Source organism: Gobio gobio (assembly GCF_949357685.1).
Source record: "Gobio gobio genome assembly, chromosome: 5".
In the NCBI taxonomy this organism is placed as follows: Eukaryota; Metazoa; Chordata; class Actinopteri; order Cypriniformes; family Gobionidae; genus Gobio; species Gobio gobio.
In genome coordinates, this window is record NC_137101.1 from 52757327 (window position 1) to 52781005 (window position 23679).

Sequence of the window (23679 nt, forward strand, 5' to 3'; positions counted from 1 at the left end):
TCTAGAGCACTGCCAGTCAGCACTTACATTGCAGCACAAACGCAAGTGTTCAACACCTGTTATACATGATGTGTAAAACATGAATAAATCATTATACATTGCTTTCTAAATCTCCTAATCTAAAGTCTAAACTATTCATCATGTTTCATATCACTTACAGATCTTCCTGTTACAAGTTATGCATCTAACATGATCTCATGAGCTTAGTACGCAAAGTCAGTCTGACATACTTGTGTTTGCATAAACACGAATGGGCGTATGTACAGCTTTTAAATCAGAATCAGAAAAAGCTTTATTGCCAAGTACATTTTTACACATACAAGGAATTTGTTTTGGTGTTGAGCAAGTCACACCGAGTCGACCATCTGCGGCGCCTCTAGAGTTGGAAAGAAGAATACAGCATAACATGAGGAGAGGTAAGGTGAGGAGAGGAGAAAAAAAAAACAACCCCCAGACTATGCTCCAATCAGGAGTACAGTGTGGGAACAGTAAAAAAAAAACACCTCAGCAACGTAAGCACATACACTTTACAACATGAAAAACACACGATTGCAACAGGGGAGAGGAGTGGGGGGGTTGAGGTGTCCCAGCACAGGCAGACGGCCATCCGGTCCTGCAGCCATTCTAGGCGCTGGTCACAGACCCGCTTGTCAGACTGGGGGTACAAAGCGGCGAAGGCGAGAGATGGGGGGTGGGGGGGGTGAGTGCATAAATGTGTGTTTGTTTGTAAGAGTTCATGTACATGTATGTGTAGGCCTGGAGAGTCACGTCTGGCACATAATCTCGGTGCCTCAGTCCGCAAGTTGCCATGGAGACAACCTTGATCAGGTCCCAGTCCGAGTCCGAGTCCGTGTCTGTGAGGAGTGGGGCAGGAACGCAAGAGCGTCTCACTGCAGTTCTCTTCCGGGGGAGTTGTTGTTCCAACAGCGGCCTTGGCCCAGGCCAGTGCTGGTTGAGGGAGGCCGAAAGCAGATAAGATTGGAATCGTTTGGTCTTGGGGCGAGTAGCCACAGTTTACGACTACTCTCTTAGTTCGTTCTGGTCTCTGAAACGATCCATCTGCCAAGCCGTGAGCTTCTCCATGATATTATCCATATTGCGTTTTATCTCCATGATGTTATCCATATTGCGGTTAATAGTCCCAGTCTGAGAGCTGACAGCTCTGCCCACTGCTTCAATCATGACGGGCAGCCTTGTGGAGGTTTGGACAACTGTCACCGCTTCCTGAATTCCTCGATATACCAGGGCAATGCCTAATCCAATCAGCAGAAAACCTGTTATCATGGTTCCGAATAGGTAGATATCTTCAATGTCCTCCACGGAAAGAGCCGCTAGACACACAACCTGCCACTTCTCCCACGTATCCATCGTGTAGCCAGCAGCGAAACTTCCGGCAGGGCAGTCAGGTTCCCCCGAACCCAAGCTTCTCGTCGAGAAGATGGTGTCAATTGCGTTGAGAGACCAGTTGATCAAATCCATATAAGTTTTACATATAAATACTTTTGGAAAGTACAAATGTTTCCTTTATTCTACTTCTCCCCAGAATGAACTCTCATGTGGACTTTAAGGTTTCCGTCTTGACTGAAACTGTCTCCACAGTGAGGGCAGGTGTAAGGTTCAGTTCTATTGTGGATGTTCATGTGGACTTTAAGGGTTCCTTTCTGAGTGAAACTCTTTCCACACTGTTGGCAGGTCAATGGGCTCTGTCCAGTGTGAGCTATCATATGGTTATGAAGGTTTCCTTTTTGCCTGAAACTTTTTCCACACTGTTGGCAGGTGAAATGGCTCTCTTCTGTGTGAGTCCTCATGTGTTTATTAAGGTTTCCTTTTCGACTGAAACTCTTTCCACACTGTTGGCAGGTGTAAGGCTTCTCTCCAGTGTGAGTCCTCATGTGTTTTTTAAGGTATATTTTGTGCCTGAAACTCTTTCCACACTGTTGGCAGGTGAATGGGCTCGGCCCAGTGTGAATTCTCATGTGCCTTTTAAGGGTTCCTTTTAGCCTGAAACACTTTCCACACTGTTGGCAGGTGTAAGGCTTCTCTCCAGCGTGAATTTTCATATGAACTTTAAGCTTTCCTATTTGATTGAAAGTTAAACTACACTGTTGGCAGTTGTAAGGCTTTTCTCCAGTGTGAATTCTCATATGGATTTTAAGGGTTCCTTGTCGACTGAGAGTTACTCCACACTCTTGGCAGGGGTAAAGCTTCCTTCTAGTGTGAACTCTCATGTGGACTTCAAGGTTTCCATGCTTTTTGAAACTTAGTCCACACAGATGGCAGGTGAAATTACCGATAGTCTTTTGAGCCCTTTTACGTGAGGTTGTTTTTTTAGTCTGTGAGGAACTTAAATATTTTTCATCAATTATAAAATTATGATGTTTCCTGTCCGGATCTTTCTCTTCCATTTTATTCAGATCTTGACTCTCTTTCAACGCCATCAGGTCTAAGGCGGAAAAAAAATACATAAAAGTTAATCCCAGTTTAATGCCACAAAGCAACAAACATTTAGACACACAAACATTTAGACACACAAACATTTAGACACACAAAACATTAAAACTAATAACATGTATACTGGATCATATACGCCAGGGATGCCAAACTCAGTTCTTGGAGGGATTCCTGGTTGCATTCACAAAAGTCAGAGATTACTTAATAAGCACACAGTATGTGGAAAATATCTACGATAATAACTATGCCTAAAACATCAGGGAAACACTATCTGACAATTTTAGACCAGTTGCACTGACTTCTATCCTGGCAAAATGTATGGGAAGAATTGTAAGTAATCATGTTCTGTCTTCAGTGAGTATTATTTTAAATGCATTGCAGTTTATATATAGACCATACAGGGGTACAGAGTATGCCACAATTACTTTAATTGATTTTATTATAAAGCATATTCAGGACTCTTACGTAAAGGAACTTTTTATTGATTTCACCTCGGCTTTTAATAGAATGCAGGTTCACTTGCTTCTATCACATCTGTACAATGTGAATATAAATTCTGCTGTGGTATATTATTGGATCAAAGATTTCAAAGATTCAAAAATGTGTGAAACATTTGTGAACGCTGCCATCCGAACCTTGGTACGCACCAAACAAGATGGGTCTCGGTCCGCTTCCAGACGAATGCTAGTTACACATGTAACTGCCTCTGGCATTCACCTAGAACTCAAAGAACCACAGTGTAAACACTATTGAATTATCGCAGGGCCAGCCAGCTAGGTCTAAAAATTTCGACAAGACGCGTGGATTCGTATGCTGAGCCCTGGGGGGTTATAAGCCACAGTAGCTCAACAATCTGCCTCGAAACACCTTTCTCGCGCAATCCGAGTGATTAAGGCGGTCATCCAGAATTCACAGAACCACAGTTACATGCGTGGTTTCATTCCTACTGACCACCAGAGGCAGTCTACTCCACTAATCACTACTGCATGACACATACTAACACAGTCATGAGGAATGCCACCCACCTGATGTTAAATTGAGCAGTAGAGTAGAGTTCACATAACACTTCAAGACATCCAGCAACCAAACGCAAGTACAATTTGCATGAAAGTGAGGATTCTGAGCAAGGTTCAGACAGCATGCACCCTTCAGAAAACCTCAGACAAGACTGTGAGATCCAAGAGGAGATCCACCAACTGGAACATGATACTCAGAAATCGCAGCAAGGTACGCTCGTCCAGTAAACGTTGAAAAAAGCTGAAGATGCTCAGAATGTCACGTTGCAGAAATCCTGTGTAATGTCTCCCATAACAGAGGGATAGGTGGAAACGCATATAGGCATTTCGGCCATTCGTGAGAAGGGACTGGACACTTCCATCCTTGCAAACCATAAGCGACAGTGAGTGGTCATCTCTGAAGCAAAAAGAGCCACACAGAGAACATGGAGGCCTGTCAGGACCAGCATGAAATACTTTAGAGCCAAGAACACTGCACGCAGTTCCAGCCGGTTGATATGTTCTGTGGCCTGGGTCAGTGTCCAGTGCCTACAAATACCCCTCCGATTCTTTGTTGCCCCCCATCTTGTGGGAAGTGTCTGTCGTGACCAACTCCCGACAAGAGGGAACAACAGGGCACACCTCCCTTCAGAAACTACCTGTCTCCACCGCCTCAACGCACGTATGCAACGGTGAGAAACTACAATCAGTCGATGCCAATATCTGGTGGGATCTAGCCACAAACCGTTGTTCCATGGAGTGGTCTGAGGTGGAGTGAACCCAGGGGAATCACAAGGGGAATAATAGTGGCCATTAACATTCCTATTAGTTGTAGGACCACCTCGTACTGCAAAGACACACCCGGGTGAAAGCGAGTCAAAAGTTGCAAAATGTTTGTCACACATTCCTTAGACAGGGAGGCAGACATTAGGTGGGAATTCAGGGTCCTTCCTATGAACGTAGTGGTCTGTGTTGGAATCAGACAGCTCTTTTTCATGTTCATGGAAAAGCACAACTTCTGCACATCTCAAAAGCAGTCTGGAGTCTTGCGCAGCCTGCCGTCTCGTGGGGGCACAAGGAAGCCAGTTGGTAGCACTTTGAACTGGTAGGATTGATTCAGGAAACTGTTGTTCATCACAGAAAGTTTCTGTGTTTCAATCGTGACGTGAAAGTATGCATCTTTCAGGTCGACAGGTCGGAAACCACCGTCCTTTGGAACAAGAAACTATTTTGAATTGAACCCGTCTCTCTGAATGAGTGTATGAATTAGAATATTGTGAAATGGTTCAATATTGAAGACACCTGGTGCCACACTCTAATTAGCTAATGAACTCAAAACACCTGCAAAGGCCTTTAAATTGTCTCAGTCTAGTTCTGTAGGCTACACAATCATGGGGAAGACTGCTGACTTGACAGTTGTCCAAAAGACGACCATTGACACCTTGCACAAGGAGGGCAAGACACAAAAGGTCATTGCAAAAGAGGCTGGCTGTTCACAGAGCTCTGTGTCCAAGCACATGAATAGAGAGGCGGAAGGAAGGAAAAGATGTGGTAGAAAAAAGTGTACAAGCAATAGGGATTAACGCACCCTGAAGAGAATTGTGAAACAAAACCCATTCAAAAATGTAGGGGAGATTCACAAAGAGTGGACTGCAGCTGGAGTCAGTGCTTCAAGAACCACTACTCACAGACAGTGAGTTATTCCACACTGGGTTTCGCTGTCGCATTGCTTGGGTCAAGCCACTCTTGAACAACAGACAGCGTCAGCAGGGTCTCACCTGGGCTAAAGACAAAAAGGACTGGACTGCTGCTGAGTGGTCCAAAGTTATGTTCTCTGATGAAAGTAAATTTTGCATTTCCTTTGGAAATCAGGGTCCCAGAGTCTGGAGAAAGAGAGGAGAGGCGGCATACAATCCACGTTGCTTGAGGTCCAGTGTAAAGTTTCCAAAGTCAGTGATGGTTTGGGTTGCCATGTCATCTGCTGGTGTTGGTCCACTGTGTTTTCTGAGGTCCAAGGTCAACGCAGCCGTATACTAGGAAGCTTTAGAGCACTTCATGCTTCTTGCTGCTGACCAACTTTATGGAGATGCAGATTTCATTTTCCAACAGGACTTGGCACCTGCACACAGTGCCAAAACAACCAGTACCTGGTTTAAGGACCCTGGTATCCCTGTTCTTAATTGGCCAGCAAACTCGCCTGACCTTAACCCCATTGAAAATGTATGAGGTACTGTGAAGAGGAAGATGCGATATGCCAGACCCAACAATGCAGAAGAGCTGAAGGCCACTATCAGAGCAACCTGGGCTCTCATAACACCTAAGCAGAACCACAGACTGATCGACTCCATGCCACGCCGCATTGCTGCAGTAATTCAGGCAAAAGGAGCCCCAACTAAGTATTGACTGCTGTACATGCTCATACTTTTCAGTTGGCCAAGATTTCTAAAAATCCTTTCTTTGTATTGGTCTTAAGTAGAGCTGCTCCGATCAGCACTTTTGGGGCCGATCACCGATCACCAAGATCATGATCTGCCGATTGCCGATCACAGAATGGCAGGGGAATGGCAATCTTTTATCTATAATCTTGCAGAGTTTGCACCATTTGTAGAAATGAAACTAACTCTAAATTAACTGAGTCAAGATCTTGAAGAACCACCAAGTGTTTATTTTAGAAAATGAGATAACTTAAGGCTACTGTGGGCCATCTTTCCCAAATAAATGTATATAATAAATGTATATAATTATCTCCCCTAAATATTTGATCATGCAGTGCATTTTTGTTTTTAAAAACAATTTTTCAGGTAGGTCTAACATTAGTATTGAGGTAAGAAATACTAAAGACATTTAATAAGAAATCAAATGTAAATTAATATTGGTCTTCCCTGAATAAATTTAATTAGATTAATCCTTACACTTAAGGTTGCAAAAGTTAGCCATTCAAGCAGTGAGTGTCATAAAGGTTCATCAAACACCACAAGACAAAGAGAAACTCAGAGACAGCAGCAGTTTATTCGACAGCTGTCACTTTAAGAGCGAACACGGATACATGCAGTTGCACAAACGTTCACTCGCGAGTCACGAAGGGGTTTACGTGCTTACTCGTCAAGACGGTCATTTAGTACATACATTTGTGTGTATCTGACCATTTCAGCGCAATTTGTACTCGCAAGCTTTTTGTGAGATGGCCTGTGTGTGTGTGTGTGTGTGTCTCTCTCTCTTCAGACCGTGCGCGCGACTGCTGAGCAGTTTGAACACTGGCAAAACTTAAAAATAAATGCAAATGATAAACTTTAGTGACGATGCGACACTGCCTCGATTGTGCAAAGTGGCAAATCCTGTGTCAACTGTGCAGCTCGATTTTAGTGCACATGCGATGCGCCGATGTGAAGCCATTTGAGCATTTTGAAAGGGAGAGAGAGAGAGAGCGCGCGCACGCGGTGATTCACGCGCACTGTTTGTGAATTTACGTCCCACAGAAAGTTTTCAAATGACTGCGTAAGTTATTTAATATAGAAATATGAATTGTACCTCACCTTCAGCATTATAATTATTTTACCCGCGCTGGAAAGAGAATGAGACGGTGTCGCTGCATATCATGCCCTAGCTCTCACGGCAGGTGCGGGGTTTATGTGTCGTCAGCATGCGATCGGTTCATGAGATCGGCCTTTTTGGAGACCGCCGATCAATCATCCCAAAGCGATTATCGACCGATCGAGATCGGTTGCCGATCAATCGGAGCACCCCTAGTCTTAAGTAATATTCTAATTTTCTGAGATACTGAATTTGTGATTTTCCTTAGTTGTCAGTTATAATCATCAAAATTAAAAGAAATAAACATTTGAAATATATCAGTCTGTGTGCAATGAATGAATATAAAATACAAGCTTCACTTTTTGAATGGAATTAGTTAAATAATAAATCAACTTTATGATATTCTAATTATATGACCAGCACCTGTATGTATAATATATATATATATATATATATATATATATATATATATATATATATATATATATATATATATATATATATATATATATAAATATATATATATATATATATATATTATTAGCTGCAAATTACTATATAAAAGTAAATTGCTATAAATTCCCTTGTTAGAGGTGTACCATAAAGCTTATTATAAATGTTAGTAATACGCATGTAACTCAATGGTAATTTTCTTCAAATCTGCAGTTCTGGGTATGCGGACCCACAGCAGCTTTGGTGCCTACGCTCTGTTGTTATGTATCGTCATCACTGTCCTGCGTTCTCATTGGTTCGCTGGCATATGAGGGATTTAATGAGCAGGGTAAGCTGTGAGCGAATCGCTAGGCCAAGAGGAAATATTTGCTGTTACTGCCTTTACAAAACATAATAGACTGAATCCAGTGAAAAAAAGTCATAACTATAAATAAATGCAATTAATGACTTTAAAGGTCCCGTTTTTCGTGTTTTTTTGAAGCTTTGATTGTGTTTACAGTGTGCAATATAACATGTGTTCATGTTTTGCGTGTAAAAAAACACAGTATTTTTCACACAATTTACTTATCTGTATACTGCTGTTTTCACTGTCCTCAAAACGGCTTGAAAGATTTCCCTGTTCTATGAAGTCCCTCCTTCAGAAATACCTAACGAGTTCTGATTGTGCCAGCGGTTCCCGTGTTGTGATTCGACAGCACCTTAGGGCACGCAGAGCGCACGTTACCGGAAAGGTCACGCCTCTCACCATAACGGGGACGCATGCGCTCAATGATCTCTAAGTACAGCGTCCCTGGGAAAGCCAAACAAAGGTGACTTGACTCCGGGATGAAAATAACAGCGTCTCGACGACATGGCAACAAACAAACTATACGAACGCAACCGAACGCAACACTTCCTATTCTCCACACGGGAGCAACAAGACCACGCCCCCTTTTTCGCGCGTTCTTGTGGGCGGAGGTTAGTCGACATGCTGCTCTACTGACGTAATTAAAGCAGGAAATACCAGGATGTAGTCATAACCAGCCGTTCGCTGTAGGCTTTGAAAGGGAACTTCTGTTAAATAAAATATCTCGCTTGACATTGAACTTTGAGCTTTATAATTTTACAGGTATTATAAATGCTCTAACAGCAACATTACACACTAACTAAAGTTTGAAAAATGGGATCACGAAGAACAGGACCTTTAAAGAACACACAGACTACGATTAACAGCCTCGGATAGTAACAGGTCTGTTTACAGTAGGTCAGTCTTTAACAGTTAACAGTTTTCATTCAAAATAAAATGCTATGAAAATAGTTTCAGTTATGACTTTTTTTTCACTGGATTCAGTCTATTATGTTTTGTAAAGGCAGTCACAGCAAATATTTCCACTTGGCCTAGCGATTCGCTCACAGCTTACCCTGCTCATTAAATCCCTCATATGCCAGCGAACCAATGAGAACGCAGGACAGTGATGACGATACATAACAACAGAGCGTAGGCACCAAAGCTGCTGTGGGTCCGCATACCCAGAACTGCAGATTTGAAGAAAATTGCCGTTGAGTTACATGCGTATTACTAACATTTATAATGTAAGCTTTATGGTACACCTCTAACAAGGGAATTTATAGCAATTTAATTTTATATAGTAATTTGCAGCTAATAAAATATATATATATATATATATATATGTGTATATATAATATATATATGTGTATATATATATATATATATATATATATATATATATATATATATATATATATATATATATATATATATACATACATACATACATACATACATACAGGTGCTGGTCATATAATTAGAATATCATCAAAAAGATAGATCAGACCACGTGACAGCAGCAAGCAGGCTCCTGATTGGTTAACGCGGCGCGAATTGACACCAAAGTTCACATTTTTGAACTTTTGAATTTAAAACTTTAAATTTAAAAAATGTTTGGCAAAACGCGTTTGGTGTGAAAGCAGCATGACACATTTAAATTGACACATGTCATGGTGTTTCTTATTTTTCGTCTCTGATTTAGATACGTGTCCTCAGCCGATGTGCTGTACCATTTAAAGGTAAAGCAGTTAGTTTATGTGACATTAGTGCCACCTTGCGGAATTACAAAAATACAGCATATTTTGCAAACGGCTCTTCCGCACTTCATGCCAGACTCAACTCAAACAACTCAACAGCTTTTACGGGTGCTTGGGAAGGAATTAACAGGTAAATGTAGGCCACTTTCAATAAATGGACAAATAGATTAGGAAACTTTTAACTGTGAGAGTAAGCATTCTAGCTACTGGAGTTCCCCAGGGCTCAGTGCTTGGACCACTTCTCTTCTCCATCTACATGTCATCACTGGGGTCTGTCATTCAGAAACATGGCTTTTCCAATCACTGCTATGCTGACGACACTCAACTCTACTTCTCATTTCAACCAGATGATCCCACAGTTGGTGTTCGTATCGCTGCCTGTCTAACAGACATTTCAGCCTGAATGAAGGAACATCACCTTCAACTCAACCTTGCAAAGACAGAACTGCTTGTGGTCTCTGCCAACCCAGCACTTCACCACAATCTCTCCATTCAGCTAGGATCATCAACTCCGTCCAGGACAGCCAGGAACCTTGGGGTTGTGATTGATGATCAGCTAAAATTCACTGACCACATTACTGCAACAACCCGGTCCTGCAGATTTGCGTTATACAACATTAGGAAGATTAGACCCTTTCATCAGATCATGCCACACAACTCTTGGTCCAAGCTCTTGCTCTCTCCAGACTGGACTACTGTAATGCTCTTCTAGCGGGCACTATCAAACCCTTGCAACTGATCCAGAATGCAGCGGCGAGGTTTGTCTTTAATGAGCCGAAGAGAGCACACGTCACGCCTCTCTTCATCAGTCTGCACTGGCTGCCAATAGCCGCTCGCATCAAATTCAAGACACTGGTGCTCGCCTTCAAAACATCCACTGGCTCTGCACCAATATACCTAAACTCGCTCGTTCAAACTTACACACCCTCCAGGAACTTACGTTCTGCCAGTGAACGACGCCTTGTGGTGCCATACCAGAGAGGCATGAAATCGCTGTCACGGACCTTTTCCTGGACCACCCCCACCTGGTGGAATGACCTGCCTATCTCAATTCGTCCGACCGAGTCTGTAGCCATTTTCAAAAAACACCTAAAGACACATCTCTTCCAGCAGCACCTGACCAATCAAGAATAGCACTTTTCATTCTATTCATTTTCTGTCTGTCTAATTTATTTATAAAAAAAAAAAAAATGTCCTGTGTTCTGTGCTAGATTAACTGAGACTTGTTACAGCACTTGCATATTGTTGCCCTTGACTGTTCTAGTTGCTTCTTTTGCTCTCAAGTCGCTTTGGATAAAAGCGTCTGCTAAATGACTAAATGTAAATGTAAGCAACTGATCAGCAAACACACCGACTAGAGTGATGGCGAACGCGCTTATTTCAAACTCATCCAACATACAGGTGCATTTTTGACATAACACGTCACTCAGCATACCCGGGTTAAAACCGCTCGCCACTGATCTATATATGTAACAGATGTAGGCCAGTAAGAGTTGTGTGTGTAAAACTCACTCCCCCTTGCCTCAAGAGGTGTGCTAGCGGCTAGTCTTTAGCGTCCTTGTGAGAGCCCGCCTCCCATGCCGGATACTCCAGTTTGAATCTCGCTCGTAGTGGGTCAGTGGGTTACATATATCTAAAGGAGAAACCCAATACAAGTAATGAACTTTATCTTGTGTTCTCACTCAGCAGCAACTATTTATATTTAAGGCTATACAGCCATCTAGTGCTTACACCTTGATATTGCAGATGGTAAATGGTGCATAATTTAGAGGTAAATATTTAGTATATTTACTAAGTATTTAGTAGGGTGACAGACTTCCACGTTTTCCAGGGACAGTCCCGGTTTTTAGTGTTCTGTCTCCAACTGGAGCTGTCCCCGTTTTACAGCTTGTTCAAAACAACCCGTAGATATATTGTAAAAAAAAATCGCCCAACCAACATGATGTGAAGGAAATTTTACATTTAGATGTGTTTTACTATTAGATGTGTTTTTATTTCATCTAGATGTGGTTTTAACTCTTAGAAGTGTTCATTTTACTTAGAGGTGTTTTTACTTAGGTGTGCACTTTAACCTTTTATTCCTAGATATGTATCACTTGTTAACATTGAACTATTAACATTGAACATGTATTTGTACTAATCATTATTAAAGAAATGTAACCAAGCTTTTAGAAATGCATATGTTAAGTGCAGGAGCTCATTGTTCTGGGTGATAAATGGGAACTAGCTGGCAGGAACATATTGTTCTGAGTGATTGAGTGTTGCAAGGAAGCTGGGTAGTGCAAAAGGTCAAGATGACATGTCGTACTTTAGGTGTGACAAATATGTGCGCGGCTGCAAACAGACTAGGAGTAGACAGGATACGTGAAAATGATGTAGCTTAAGAACAGGAACTTCTGCAGACATGAATATTGTGTTGTCTAGTTAGAATTTATGCTGAACAGGGGTTTTGAATAAAGATGTTTCCTTTTAAAGGCAAACAGAGATTGGGTGTAACCGACCCAGGATGTATGAGGGGTATATAATGATGTCGAGGAGAGCTAACTTTGCCCTTCTCATGACAGACATTCTCTGTATGTGAACTGCCTATTTCTTGCAAGAAATAAAATCATGTTTGATACTTTGACTTTTCAAAGGTTTGGATTTGTATTCCTTCCTCCTCATTTTTCGAATAGAATTATTTCCACAACAAATGGCGACGAGGACGATGGGATGCAGTGAACCAACCGATCGGCGTGATTGAGAGGGCAATTGATTGGCCATCCCGAGAGACCAAAACTCTGCGGCTCAGTATCCTCAATTTAAAGGAGAGAGAATTGTCCTACTCATCACGACGAGCGGAGGTGAACGCACTCCCAGAATTGAACTCACGAGGTCATCAAAAGACGGTGAGAGAAAATTATTTACGTGGTAAATAAGAAATTAAGTAAATATTTGCGTATTGAATATTTCTGCTAAAAGGGTCAGAGATTTGGAATAAGCCTGAAAGTAAGTTTCCAAACAGGGTTTGAGAATAAGAGTTTCTCAAATGCCAAGTGTTAATTGTTTTCCCAAAAGGGCCAGGAGTTGCGAGAATAAGCTAGAAATTTCTCGAGCGTCCAAACAAGGTGCAGTTTGAAATAAGCCTGACAGTAACTTTCAAACATTGATTAAGGCACTTGTTTGGGAAAAAGACCTAGCATCGACGGATGTGGGCAGTTTTGAAAGTCCTAAATTGACGAATTTAGGCAGGCGTGGTGGCCACGCTGGGGGAAAGAATTAACACAGTATAATATAGCACGTGGTGACCACGTGAGAGAAAGGATTCAATTACGCAAATATAAACACTGTTAATAGAAACAATGGGTAATGAGAATTCGAAAAGCGTGGAGGAGGAACAGGTTAATTTCTCTAAGAGCTCCTATAAAGCTATGGACAAAATAATGGGAACTTGGTATCATGCTTTTGTGCCGTTTTTGATAAGTCAATATGGGTTTAACGGGGGTTTAAGTGTGTCACATTTGACTCAGACTAAAATAAATTGGGCGACTCATGTTGTAAAAAAGAAGGACAAAGAACATTACGATAAATGTGGTGAAATCATAGTAAAATGGTTGGATGAGGCAGCACGCAGACAACAAAAAAAAGTCTGTCGGGCCATCGCACCATTATACTCTGATAAGGAAAGAGAGGAGGCTTCAAATAAAGCACTAATGAATCTTAAAAATGACTGTAGTGAGATTGCTGACTTTTCTTCTCCCTTTTTCGGTCACTACCCGAGAATGATGGTGGAGGACGGGACGTATCCGGCTTGGCGCCCACCTGCTCTCTATCCTGCTCCAAGTGAGGCTGCTCCAGCTGTGGGAGAGGCAAGCGCACCGACTGCACCGCGGCCCAATACACTCCAAAAGAGGAAGAGAGAAGTGACAAAGCGACAACGCGCTCGGGTGCACTGTACAGAGAAGACAAACAACAGAAGTGCAACAAAGACTTGGAAGACCTGCTCAGCAAGAACATGAGAAAGTTGACTTTGCACGCACGATGGACATTAACCAAGTTCGTCAATGCACTCAAGGAAAAGATGAAACCACTGAAGCATATTTCCTTCGACTAAAAGAGTGTTTTGATCGCCATGGTGGTATGGAAAAAACCCCCCGCCAACAGACCAAGGGGCGGAAGCCCTGGGGTCCGATCCGTATGATGACTATTTGAGAACTTTGTTCATGGATGGACTTGACAGAGAAATTTCAAAAGAAATTGAAAGAAGCTGTGTTGGATGGCAATTGGCCTCCACAGCTGAGATCCGACGACATGCGAAACATCATGAGGAAATCATCAAGAAGCAAAGAACAGCCAAAATCATCAAGCAAGACAAAGATTTTTCTCTAGCTCTGATGGCGCTGCAACACAACAACTCCAGACCAAACCGCTACAACAAAAAAGGTGGTGGCGGAAAAGGAAAGGGACGGGGTCGCGGAAAAGATAAACATTTTTCGCAGAATGGGCAGCGTCCAGATCGAGACACCTGTTTTACCTGCGGAGAAAAGGGACATTGGCGTGACACTTGCCCGCAAGCAGCAAGCAGTGCGGAGCAGGCAGATTGAGAGGAGGGGGGTGCGAGCGACGGGTCTCCGGTCTCTCCATCAGATAAGTATCATTCTCTTTCCGTTTCTGACTCTGCTCTCTGCAATGAAGAAGTGCTTGCTAATGTTTTCTATAGAGCTAAAAATTCTTTACCTTTGATAGAAGTAAATGTTTTGGACAAAACATTATTGTTTCTGTTAGACACTGGTGCATGCAACTCGATAATTAAAGAAACAGAATTGACAGCACCGATTCCACTTTCTGGAAAGAAAACTTTCTCCAGAAGTGCGACCGGTCATGTGGTCGTTGAACCATTCTCAACGCCGTTTGAGTGTTCAATTAATGAGAAAAAATTCAAGCATTGTTTTCTGATTTCTCAGTCATGTCCAGTTAATTTGATGGGAAGAGATTTATTGTGTAAGCTGGGTATTTCTGTTCACTGTACTACTAAGGGGCTTCATGCTGACATGAGGATGTTGCATTTAGACGCAGAGGAAACCTCTCTGTTTGTATATGAATGGCAAGTTTCAAACACGTGTCTGACCACAAAGGCTCATGACAGGGTGTTGTCATCATCTGACTTCATGAATGACTCAGATCTGCACTGTACTTCACATGTCAGCATTGAACCTGATGATGAATTTGCGCAGCGTTGGTTTGATGTGGATGTGGAAGATGTAAAGACAGACTATCTGTATTGGACAAACCACTGGTGTGTTTTAAGTGTGAAACTGACTGACAAACAGGCAATGTTTTATGACGTGGAAAATGCACAGCCTCATATCTCACTGGCCAAACCAGTGAAGGCTGAATGGCGTGACGCGGGTCCCTTCATGGTCAAGTGCCATGAACTGACCGACTGGGTCATAATAGATCAAAAAAGAATGATCTGCCAGAGTGAAAGTACCGGATGGTTCAAACAACCATGTCATAAAACATTGAGGGGTTTGAGAGCAGTCACAGTGTTGGAAGAGGAAATGAAATTTGACAATCTGACTTTATCGTATCTCCCTGTCATCCCCGAGGGGTTGGAGGGAGTTCCGAGTTGTCTGTGGGCTAAAGATAAATATGATGTGGGTCTGATTGCAGGGTGTGAGCCTGTTCGAATTAAACCTAAATCTGAATACAGACCAAAGAAAATGCAGTATCCTTTGAAAAAGGAAGCGATTGATGGCATTACGCCCGTGTCTAACTCTTTGTTGGAAAAAGGGGTCATCGTTGAATGTCCAGACTCACCTGTCCGTACTCCAATTTTTCCGGTAAAGAAAATAAGGGACGCAAATCAAGCTGTGGAATATAGATTTGTACAGGATCTTAAAGCAGTTAATGACGCTGTAGAAGCGCGCGCACCAAACGTTCCGAACGCTTATACGATCCTCGCTCAGATTCCAGCTGACACTAAATTTTATACGCTTGTTGATATTTCAAATGCGTTTTTCAGCGTACCAGTGCATCCTGACTCACAATTTTGGTTTGCATTTAATTTCAATGGTAAAGCTTTCACCTTTACACGTTTGTGTCAGGGATATTGCGAATCTCCAACAATATTCAACGAAGCTTTAAAACGCAGTTTGGAAGATTTGATACTTCCACCTGGCGTGGCTCTTTTGCAGTACGTTGATGACTTGTTACTTTGCTGTCCAAACGAACATGTCTGTAAGCAGGCTACCATCATATTGTTAACTTACTTGGCAGAACGGGGCCACAAGGTTAACCCGAGTAAAGTAGCTATAAGTCAAACCAAAGTTACCTTTTTAGATCACGTGTTGACAGCAAATGGGAAGTCATTGTCTGACAAAAGAATCACGGCAATACAAAAGATTCCTAAACCGATCACTAAAAAGCAAATTATGTCATTTTTAGGAATGACCTCATATTGCAGAACGTTCATTCCTAGCTACAGCGAAAAGGAAGGGCCTCTGTCGGCATTCATTTATGGTCAGGAAATGGCAGCCTCTGACAAAGTGACATGGACCGCAGAGGCAGAAAGTGCCTTTTGTGAAATGAAACAGGCTTTGCTGAGTTCTCCTACTCTTGGTATTCCAAATCCTGAAAAGCCTTTTACACAGACAGTAGCTGAGAAAAATGGCTACATGTCATCTGTCTTGTTACAGAATCACGGGGAAAAACAAAGACCCGTCGGATACTTTTCAACAAAATTAGACGCAGTCGCGAGGGGGCTTCCTGCTTGTCTAAGAGCTGTTGCTGCAGCTGAGAGAGCTGTGGTAGCCTCTAGAGATTTCGTAGGTTTCAGTGAGCTAACACTGTTAGTACCACATGCTGTGTCTCTGATTTTGCTAGAACAAAAGACTTCTCATTTATCTGCAGCTCGCTGGCTGAGATATAATTTTGTGTTGTTAGAAATGCCTAACATTACTATAAAGCGATGTAATGTTTTAAATCCTGCAAACTTGCTCCCCACGGAACAAGATGGGGAGCCACACTGTTGTGTTTCAGCCTTGGAACAGATATGTAGTCCGAGACCAGACTTGAAAGACGAGGCTTCAGCCAACAGTGACATGATTCTTTACGTGGATGGATCCTCCAGTAAAGATGCTCTTGGCAAAAATAGAGCTGGTTATGCAGTTGTTTCATTAACTGAGGTTCTGGAACAACAACCACTGCCATCACATTTTTCGGCACAAGCTGCTAAATTGGTTGCTCTGACTGCAGCATGCAAATTGGCAAGTGGCCAACGTGTTACAATTTACACTGACTCAAGGTATGCTTTTGGCGTTGTACATGATTTTGGCTCGTTGTGGAGACATCGAAAGTTTTTGAAAGCAGATGGAAAGCCGATCTTGAATCACCTGCTGGTGGGTCAATTGTTGGATGCTTTGATGTTGCCAAAAGAAGTGGCAGTGTGTAAATGTCTGGCCCACACATCAGGAAATGATGACGTTTCCAAAGGAAACAAACAAGCAGATGTAGCTGCAAAGGCTGCGGCTCTGCTTCCTGTTCAGATAACCGCAGCAGCACGGCTAGATGAGGAAATAGGGGACATAGAAGCGATGCAACAGCATGCATCTGTTGATGATAAGAGAAAATGGAGAGATGCAGGCTGTGTGTATAAAAATAATCAATGGTGGGGCCCCAATGAAAAACCATGTTTACCTTCTCATTTCTTTCAGGCATATGCGAAACTGACACATGGATTGGACCATGCTTCCAAAACGGGAATGTTTTCCATTATGAAAAATAACTGGTTTACCAAAGGTTTTTCCACAGTGGCAGCAGATTTTTGCAGCAGATGTCTGATTTGCGGAACTAACAATGTGGCAAGGGGTCAGGCAATGAGACAGGCGGGGCATCCCAGGCCACCAAGACCATTCTCACATGTAATGCTTGATTATATCGAATTGACACAATCAGATAAAAAGAAATACTGCATCGTTGCTGTAGATCTTTTCTCAGGATGGGTGGAAGTTTTGCCAACATCAAAGGCAGATGCACAAGGGGTGGCGAAATTACTCCTACAGGAGATTGTCCCACGATGGGGAATCCCTGAAAGATTGTCGAGTGACAACGGCTCACATTTTGTAAATAATGCAATTTCAGCCGTGGAAGCGTTTCTGGGTACTCCCTGGAAACACTTTTGTTCCTATCATCCGGAATCAGCCGGAGCGGTAGAGAGACAGAACCAGGTTCTGAAAAACAAACTGGTAAAAATTTGCGATGAGACAGGGCTTTCATGGCCTAAGGCTCTGCCCATTGCTTTGACTTATATGAGAATGAGGAAGAGGGGGCGAGCACAGCTCTCACCATTCGAGATTTTGTTTGCTCGTCCACCTCACATGGGCTGGGAACCACACAAACCTAGACCACTGCCTGACACCACTCTTTGTGAACATGACATGTTGCAATATTGTGTTGAACTGGATAAGGTGTTCTGTGATATCTCAAAACAGGTACAGGCAGCAGCTCCAGAGCCAGCTGAGACGGCCCTGCACAGCATCAGGCCAGGTGATTTCGTGCTGATAAAGGATCTGAGGCGAAAACACTGGAGAGCAAAGAGGTGGCAGGGGCCATTTCAAGTGTTGCTGACAACTCACACTGCGGTGAAAGTTGCGGAGAGGGCTCCGTGGATTCATGGGACGCACTGTCGGAAAGTGCCAGCTCATGCGGTAGCTGCAACGGATGTATCAGCTCATGCGGTAGCTGCAACGGAAGAATAACCTGGAGCATCAGCTCACGCGGTAGCTGCAACGGAAGAAGACTTCCATACACAGCCTACGAGCACCAAATAGGGCACCAGAGGCGGATGCCACAGTGCCTGAGACTGAGGAACACGAGGATGAGAGCGAACATGCGTTTGACTAAGAAATGAAGTAGTCATGGGAAAATTTACTTGGTGTAAATTACTATGATTATGGAGAAGGAAATGTCAAATTTTGTGTGTATGTTCTTTAAAATGAACATGGGGTGGATTGTGAAGGAAATTTTACATTTAGATGTGTTTTACTATTAGATGTGTTTTTATTTCATCTAGATGTGGTTTTAACTCTTAGAAGTGTTCATTTTACTTAGAGGTGTTTTTACTTAGGTGTGCACTTTAACCTTTTATTCCTAGATATGTATCACTTGTTAACATTGAACTATTAACATTGAACATGTATTTGTACTAATCATTATTAAAGAAATGTAACCAAGCTTTTAGAAATGCATATGTTAAGTGCAGGAGCTCATTGTTCTGGGTGATAAATGGGAACTAGCTGGCAGGAACATATTGTTCTGAGTGATTGAGTGTTGCAAGGAAGCTGGGTAGTGCAAAAGGTCAAGATGACATGTCGTACTTTAGGTGTGACAAATATGTGCGCGGCTGCAAACAGACTAGGAGTAGACAGGATACGTGAAAATGATGTAGCTTAAGAACAGGAACTTCTGCAGACATGAATATTGTGTTGTCTAGTTAGAATTTATGCTGAACAGGGGTTTTGAATAAAGATGTTTCCTTTTAAAGGCAAACAGAGATTGGGTGTAACCGACCCAGGATGTATGAGGGGTATATAATGATGTCGAGGAGAGCTAACTTTGCCCTTCTCATGACAGACATTCTCTGTATGTGAACTGCCTATTTCTTGCAAGAAATAAAATCATGTTTGATACTTTGACTTTTCAAAGGTTTGGATTTGTATTCCTTCCTCCTCATTTTTCGAATAGAATTATTTCCACAACAATGAGCAGCTGCTGGTTATAGGAGCAATCGTGTAGTGGTTATTTCTCCAGCAGATGGCGCTGTGAGCTACGCTGACTCTACTTGGACGCGTGCGCCGCTACTTTATGAAGAACGCAACTGAGAGCAGAACGCCATTATCATCAAATATCAAAAGAAACATTGTTATCGTTTTCAAGGTAGAAACATACTAACTGTTCATGTTAAATTACAGTAATGCTGTTTGTATCTGCTTTATAACAGAGCCTCAACAGGGATTGTTTTGTCCCCAAAAGTTCCGCAGTCACAACACAGTGATTAGCACACATCTGAACTATAAACACTTGCAAAAAAACCATGTGCAGAATACACATATTTTCTGCTTAAAATGAGCCTTAATTAGCCCAATGAAGGACAGTAAGATTTATTTTCAAGCACAAACGTAACAGAACATTTGAAGTAGAAAAAGTAATTTATATAGTATAAACTTGTGAAAATGTAAATATTAAATACAATTTTAAAATGTTAAAATATTTGTTGAATAGTTTTATTTATATTTATGTTGTTTTATTTTTGTAATGTGTTTTTGTTGAGTCGTGTTATAATATTGTTTTTAACTGCTTGTTATTTACAATGGTTAGGCTTCTATTAATTGTTTTTTTGCGGGTGCGTTGAATTGTATTAAATCCAGGCCAAAAATCCTAATAATCAAACTAAAATCATAATAATTATTAATGTTAATAATAATACAGGGAGACCACAACAACAACTCAAATATATTGTCCCTGTTTTTTTTTTATTAAAAGATAATAACAAATGAGATTTTGACCACTCAAATAGGAAATGTCCCCGGTTTCCATTTCAGAAATCTGGTCACCTTAAGGGGATTTTTAGTAAAATATTAAAGGGAAAATATTATTAAAATTCTTCAAAAATATCCTTCAAAAATATCCTTCATTTCTGTAGAGCTGGAGATTTTAATAATGATCAAATTACTGAGTTCAGCTTTGAGAATGAAACCAACCTGTGTGTTCCTCAGTTTCCTCAATCTTCAGTTCTTCACTCTCCTCTTTCTCTGTTTGTTCCTCAGTTTCTTCATGTTTCACTCTCAATGTTTCCTCAATCTTCAGTTCTTCAGTCTCCTCTTTCTCTGTTTGTTCCTCAGTTTCTTCATGTTTCAAACTGAATGTTTCTTCAATCTTCAGGTCTTCACTCTCCTCTTTCTCTGTTTGTTCCTCAGTTTCTTCATGTTTCACTCTCAATGTTTCCTCAATCTTCAGTTCTTCTCTCTCCTCTTTCTCTGTTTGTTCCTCAGTTTCTTCATGTTTCACTCTCAATGTTTCTTCAATCTTCAGGTCTTCACTCTCCTCTTTAATGAAAGCCATCTTTATAATAGTGTGTCATGTGGATAGTGTTTTTCCGTGTGTTTGTCCTGTTTAAGATGAGAATAATTAACAGAGAGAAAAATAAATCCACAATAAATCATTTCAGTAGGTCATCGCACAAGTAATGGAGTCAGTCAGAGGGATAGTTTTTTTTTTTTTTAAATTACAGAATTCAAATTATTATTCAACTCAGCTACCGATGTATCGGCCAATGATTGGTAGCGGCCGATAAAAGCTGTTATTTTCACTGTTGGCCATCTGCTGACTGTTTAAAACAGATCAGGGATGCGGAAAAACGTGTCCGACTGCAAATCATACTGTGTGTGAATAAAATGTCTCGTATTGAATTTAGGGCAAGATAACGCAACAATAATGCAGGCAGTTAAAAATAGCGACATAAAAGCGTCTCTATTTGACCCTATGAATCACCCGTAGCTCAAGCCAGGGTTGCAGGTCTGCGGTTTTTCCCTACACTAAACATGATCTGTAGCGCCTGTCATCCAGTAATCGCAAATAAACTGCTAAAAACCATCATCATCTTTCCAATTCTGTCCATTTGATCACAAAATTCAAAGAATAAATGCCGTTTTGTCGCTCCTACATGTGACGTGACAGATCGCTGTAGCGCCTCAGTTCAAGCAGAGCACGAGTCCTCTCTAACACTTTAAAGAGGTGATGAACTGAGAAATCAACTTTCCCTTGACCCCTAGTCATACATGTTTGCTTGAATAAATTTGTCATGAACACAAGTGCTTATGAAAAATACCTTATATGAGCAACATATGCATTATATGTGTACAATCATTTAAGTTTTTTATTTGGGTGTAATTAGCCTATTATATCTGAAATAAATAGCAGTTTAATATAATACCTTTGTTGTTAATTGCAACCAATAGTGTTGTGTCGAATGAGAGGGTTCTGTATAGTTTGCAGCATTATTTGGGAGAGAGTTTTTTCAAAATGAATTTATAGCCTTGTATGAAAATACCATATGAAAAGGTAATGCAGGATTTAAAATGTTTTTAAAAGTGCAGTGCAGAATAGGATGGTGTTCAGGACGAGTCTGTGTATTTTCTGTAGTTTTTCTATTTCAAGTTATCATTGTCATGGTAAATTATTGTGTCCAGCCTGTCAGGACATTGAGTCCACAGGTTTCCTTTAAAAAAAAAAAAGGTAGGAAACCTGCATGGTGGCGTTTTGTGCAGGTGAAGAGAAGGGACTTACAATGACATTTTCAGCTGTGTGGAAGGCCTATACTTCATGTTAAACATACATATATAGCGAATATATAATATCATCAGCCTACTGATACAGCAAAGACAACTTCGGCAGTATTGACGGAAAAATAGGCTACAGTATATTTCGTTCTGTATTGACAGGTGCAATATTTGAAAATCGATCATTATTAATTTTTTTAATTACAATTATATCTGCATTTATGTCAACCTAGAGACTTTCAAACATCTAAATGTTATTTATTAATATGTATTCATGTCAAAATGACAAACATATTTTCCTATTCTATTTTGCCTGGAAACGCGTCCAACACGCTCGCGTGTCGCGTGAAAAATAGGCGTCGGTTCTATTTCTAGCACGTTCCCAGCTTTGCTATTGCCTGAGACATCAATAATCAGTACAGTGTTGTGATCTGAGCACAGTGTTCATATCGTTAGCTAGCGTATATACTGTATATATATCTATATATCTATAAGCTAACACTGTTCTCTCTCCGACACCTGCCGTTCTCCACTGGTTCTCCTCACAACAACTCAATGTGTCTCCTCTAATCGTTGATCTGTCTAATCCTGGCCTGTCCCTAATTGTGTGTCATTATTGTATGGCTGTGGTCTGCCATATGAGTATTAATAAACATTTATAATGTCCTGAGCGTCTGAACTGTCATTGCGATCCATTGTTTTCCTCACTGCACTCACTCTCGTTATGTCACTTCCGGATTTGGCGTTTTTAGATGCGGAAGTAAAATTTTCTACATAGTTCCTACATTATTTTTCTATACATTGACTCACTGGGGTCTCTGAATCATTCGTTGTGAATCAATCGGTTCAATTGACTCGGAGAGTCGATAGCTCCAGTTCTCTCATAATTATTTTTTTTTTTTAATTTAATTTTCCAACAAAACATACAATGACATTTGACATCAAACAAAAAAAAAACAGAAGTTGGAGAATAACCGATCTTAAGTATTACATTTTGCTAATTACTTTTTTCAGTATGAGAGATATTTTAATACACTTCTTATTTCTAGAAATTGAGTTCAATGAGTCATAAAATATTTTAAGATCTTTACAGAAAAACTTAAATGCAGGAGTGATAGACATTACTTTATCTTTATGAATATGAAACTTCCCAAGAAGAATAATTAACATTAATGTGTCATCAATTATATCAGATCCAGTATTACAGTCCATGAAGAGGATCATAGACTCTCCTTTTAATTATTTAGTCAAATGTATCAAAAACCACCACAGATATCCGCTTCCAGAAGTCTTCTGAATATTTACAATTACAAAATAAACATATGAGAATTTCAGATTTGATTTGACTAAAATAACATTGTGGAGAGGAGTCTACTTTAAACTGGTTCAGAAACATTACATGGATAATACATGTGCATTATTTTAACATTAATACTTACTGACCAACTTTCTCAATTGAAAGTAAAGAGAAATATTGTTTCCATTTTAAAACTGCTTTTGGGCAACAACTGATATCTCGAGTAATGCTATTTCTGATGCAAACGTTATTACACTTCATATCCAATATATTAACACAATATATTAACACATCCAATATCACGTTTTGAAGACAAACTGAACTGTACCTGAGATGATCTTTCATAAGAGCCGCTCCTTCTGTTACTCATGAGTTTATTCTGTTACTTTACTCACACAGCGCTGATACATGTTAGATAAAGCAATGCAGAGTTACATTTAATAATACATCATTCATTCTGCGTCGCTTTAATCACTTAAAACACAAACCTTTCCTCAGCTGAATCACAACAGATGCACGAGCGCGGCGCAGCCTTATGACGTCATGCACC

The 23679-nt window shown here is 40.9% G+C and overlaps 1 protein-coding gene across 3 annotated transcripts; it reads right to left on the reverse strand.

Moving 5' to 3' along the window:
- Window positions 1-264: 264 nt before the first annotated feature.
- LOC307126564 (uncharacterized protein) lies at window positions 265-23679 on the reverse strand. Of its 3 annotated transcripts, XR_013816506.1 has the most exons (4): window positions 23618-23672; window positions 20562-20662; window positions 20255-20412; window positions 272-2443 (listed from the first exon to the last, which is right to left on the reverse strand). XR_013816506.1 is itself a non-coding variant. In XM_079817162.1 (3 exons), the coding sequence occupies exons 2-3, from the start codon at window positions 20613-20615 to the stop codon at window positions 1530-1532; spliced, it is 1275 nt and encodes a 424-aa protein (XP_079673288.1). In that variant the 5' UTR covers window positions 20616-20662; window positions 23618-23679; the 3' UTR covers window positions 265-1529. The 3 variants fall into 3 exon arrangements, 2 of the variants coding, with proteins under 2 accessions (XP_079673288.1, XP_079673287.1); XM_079817162.1 differs by having other exon boundaries at window positions 265-2443; window positions 20255-20662; window positions 23618-23679; XM_079817161.1 differs by having other exon boundaries at window positions 265-2443; window positions 20255-20662; window positions 23458-23668.

Coding starts and splice junctions, on each gene's coding strand:
- LOC307126564 (XM_079817162.1), bottom strand. CDS start 20,615: ATGGCTTTCATTAAAGAGGAGAGTGAAGACCTGAAGATTGAAGAAACA. Junction 2,444..20,254: donor GGAAACTGAGGAACACACAG/GTTGGTTTCATT, acceptor TTTCCGCCTTAG/ACCTGATGGCGTTGAAAGAG.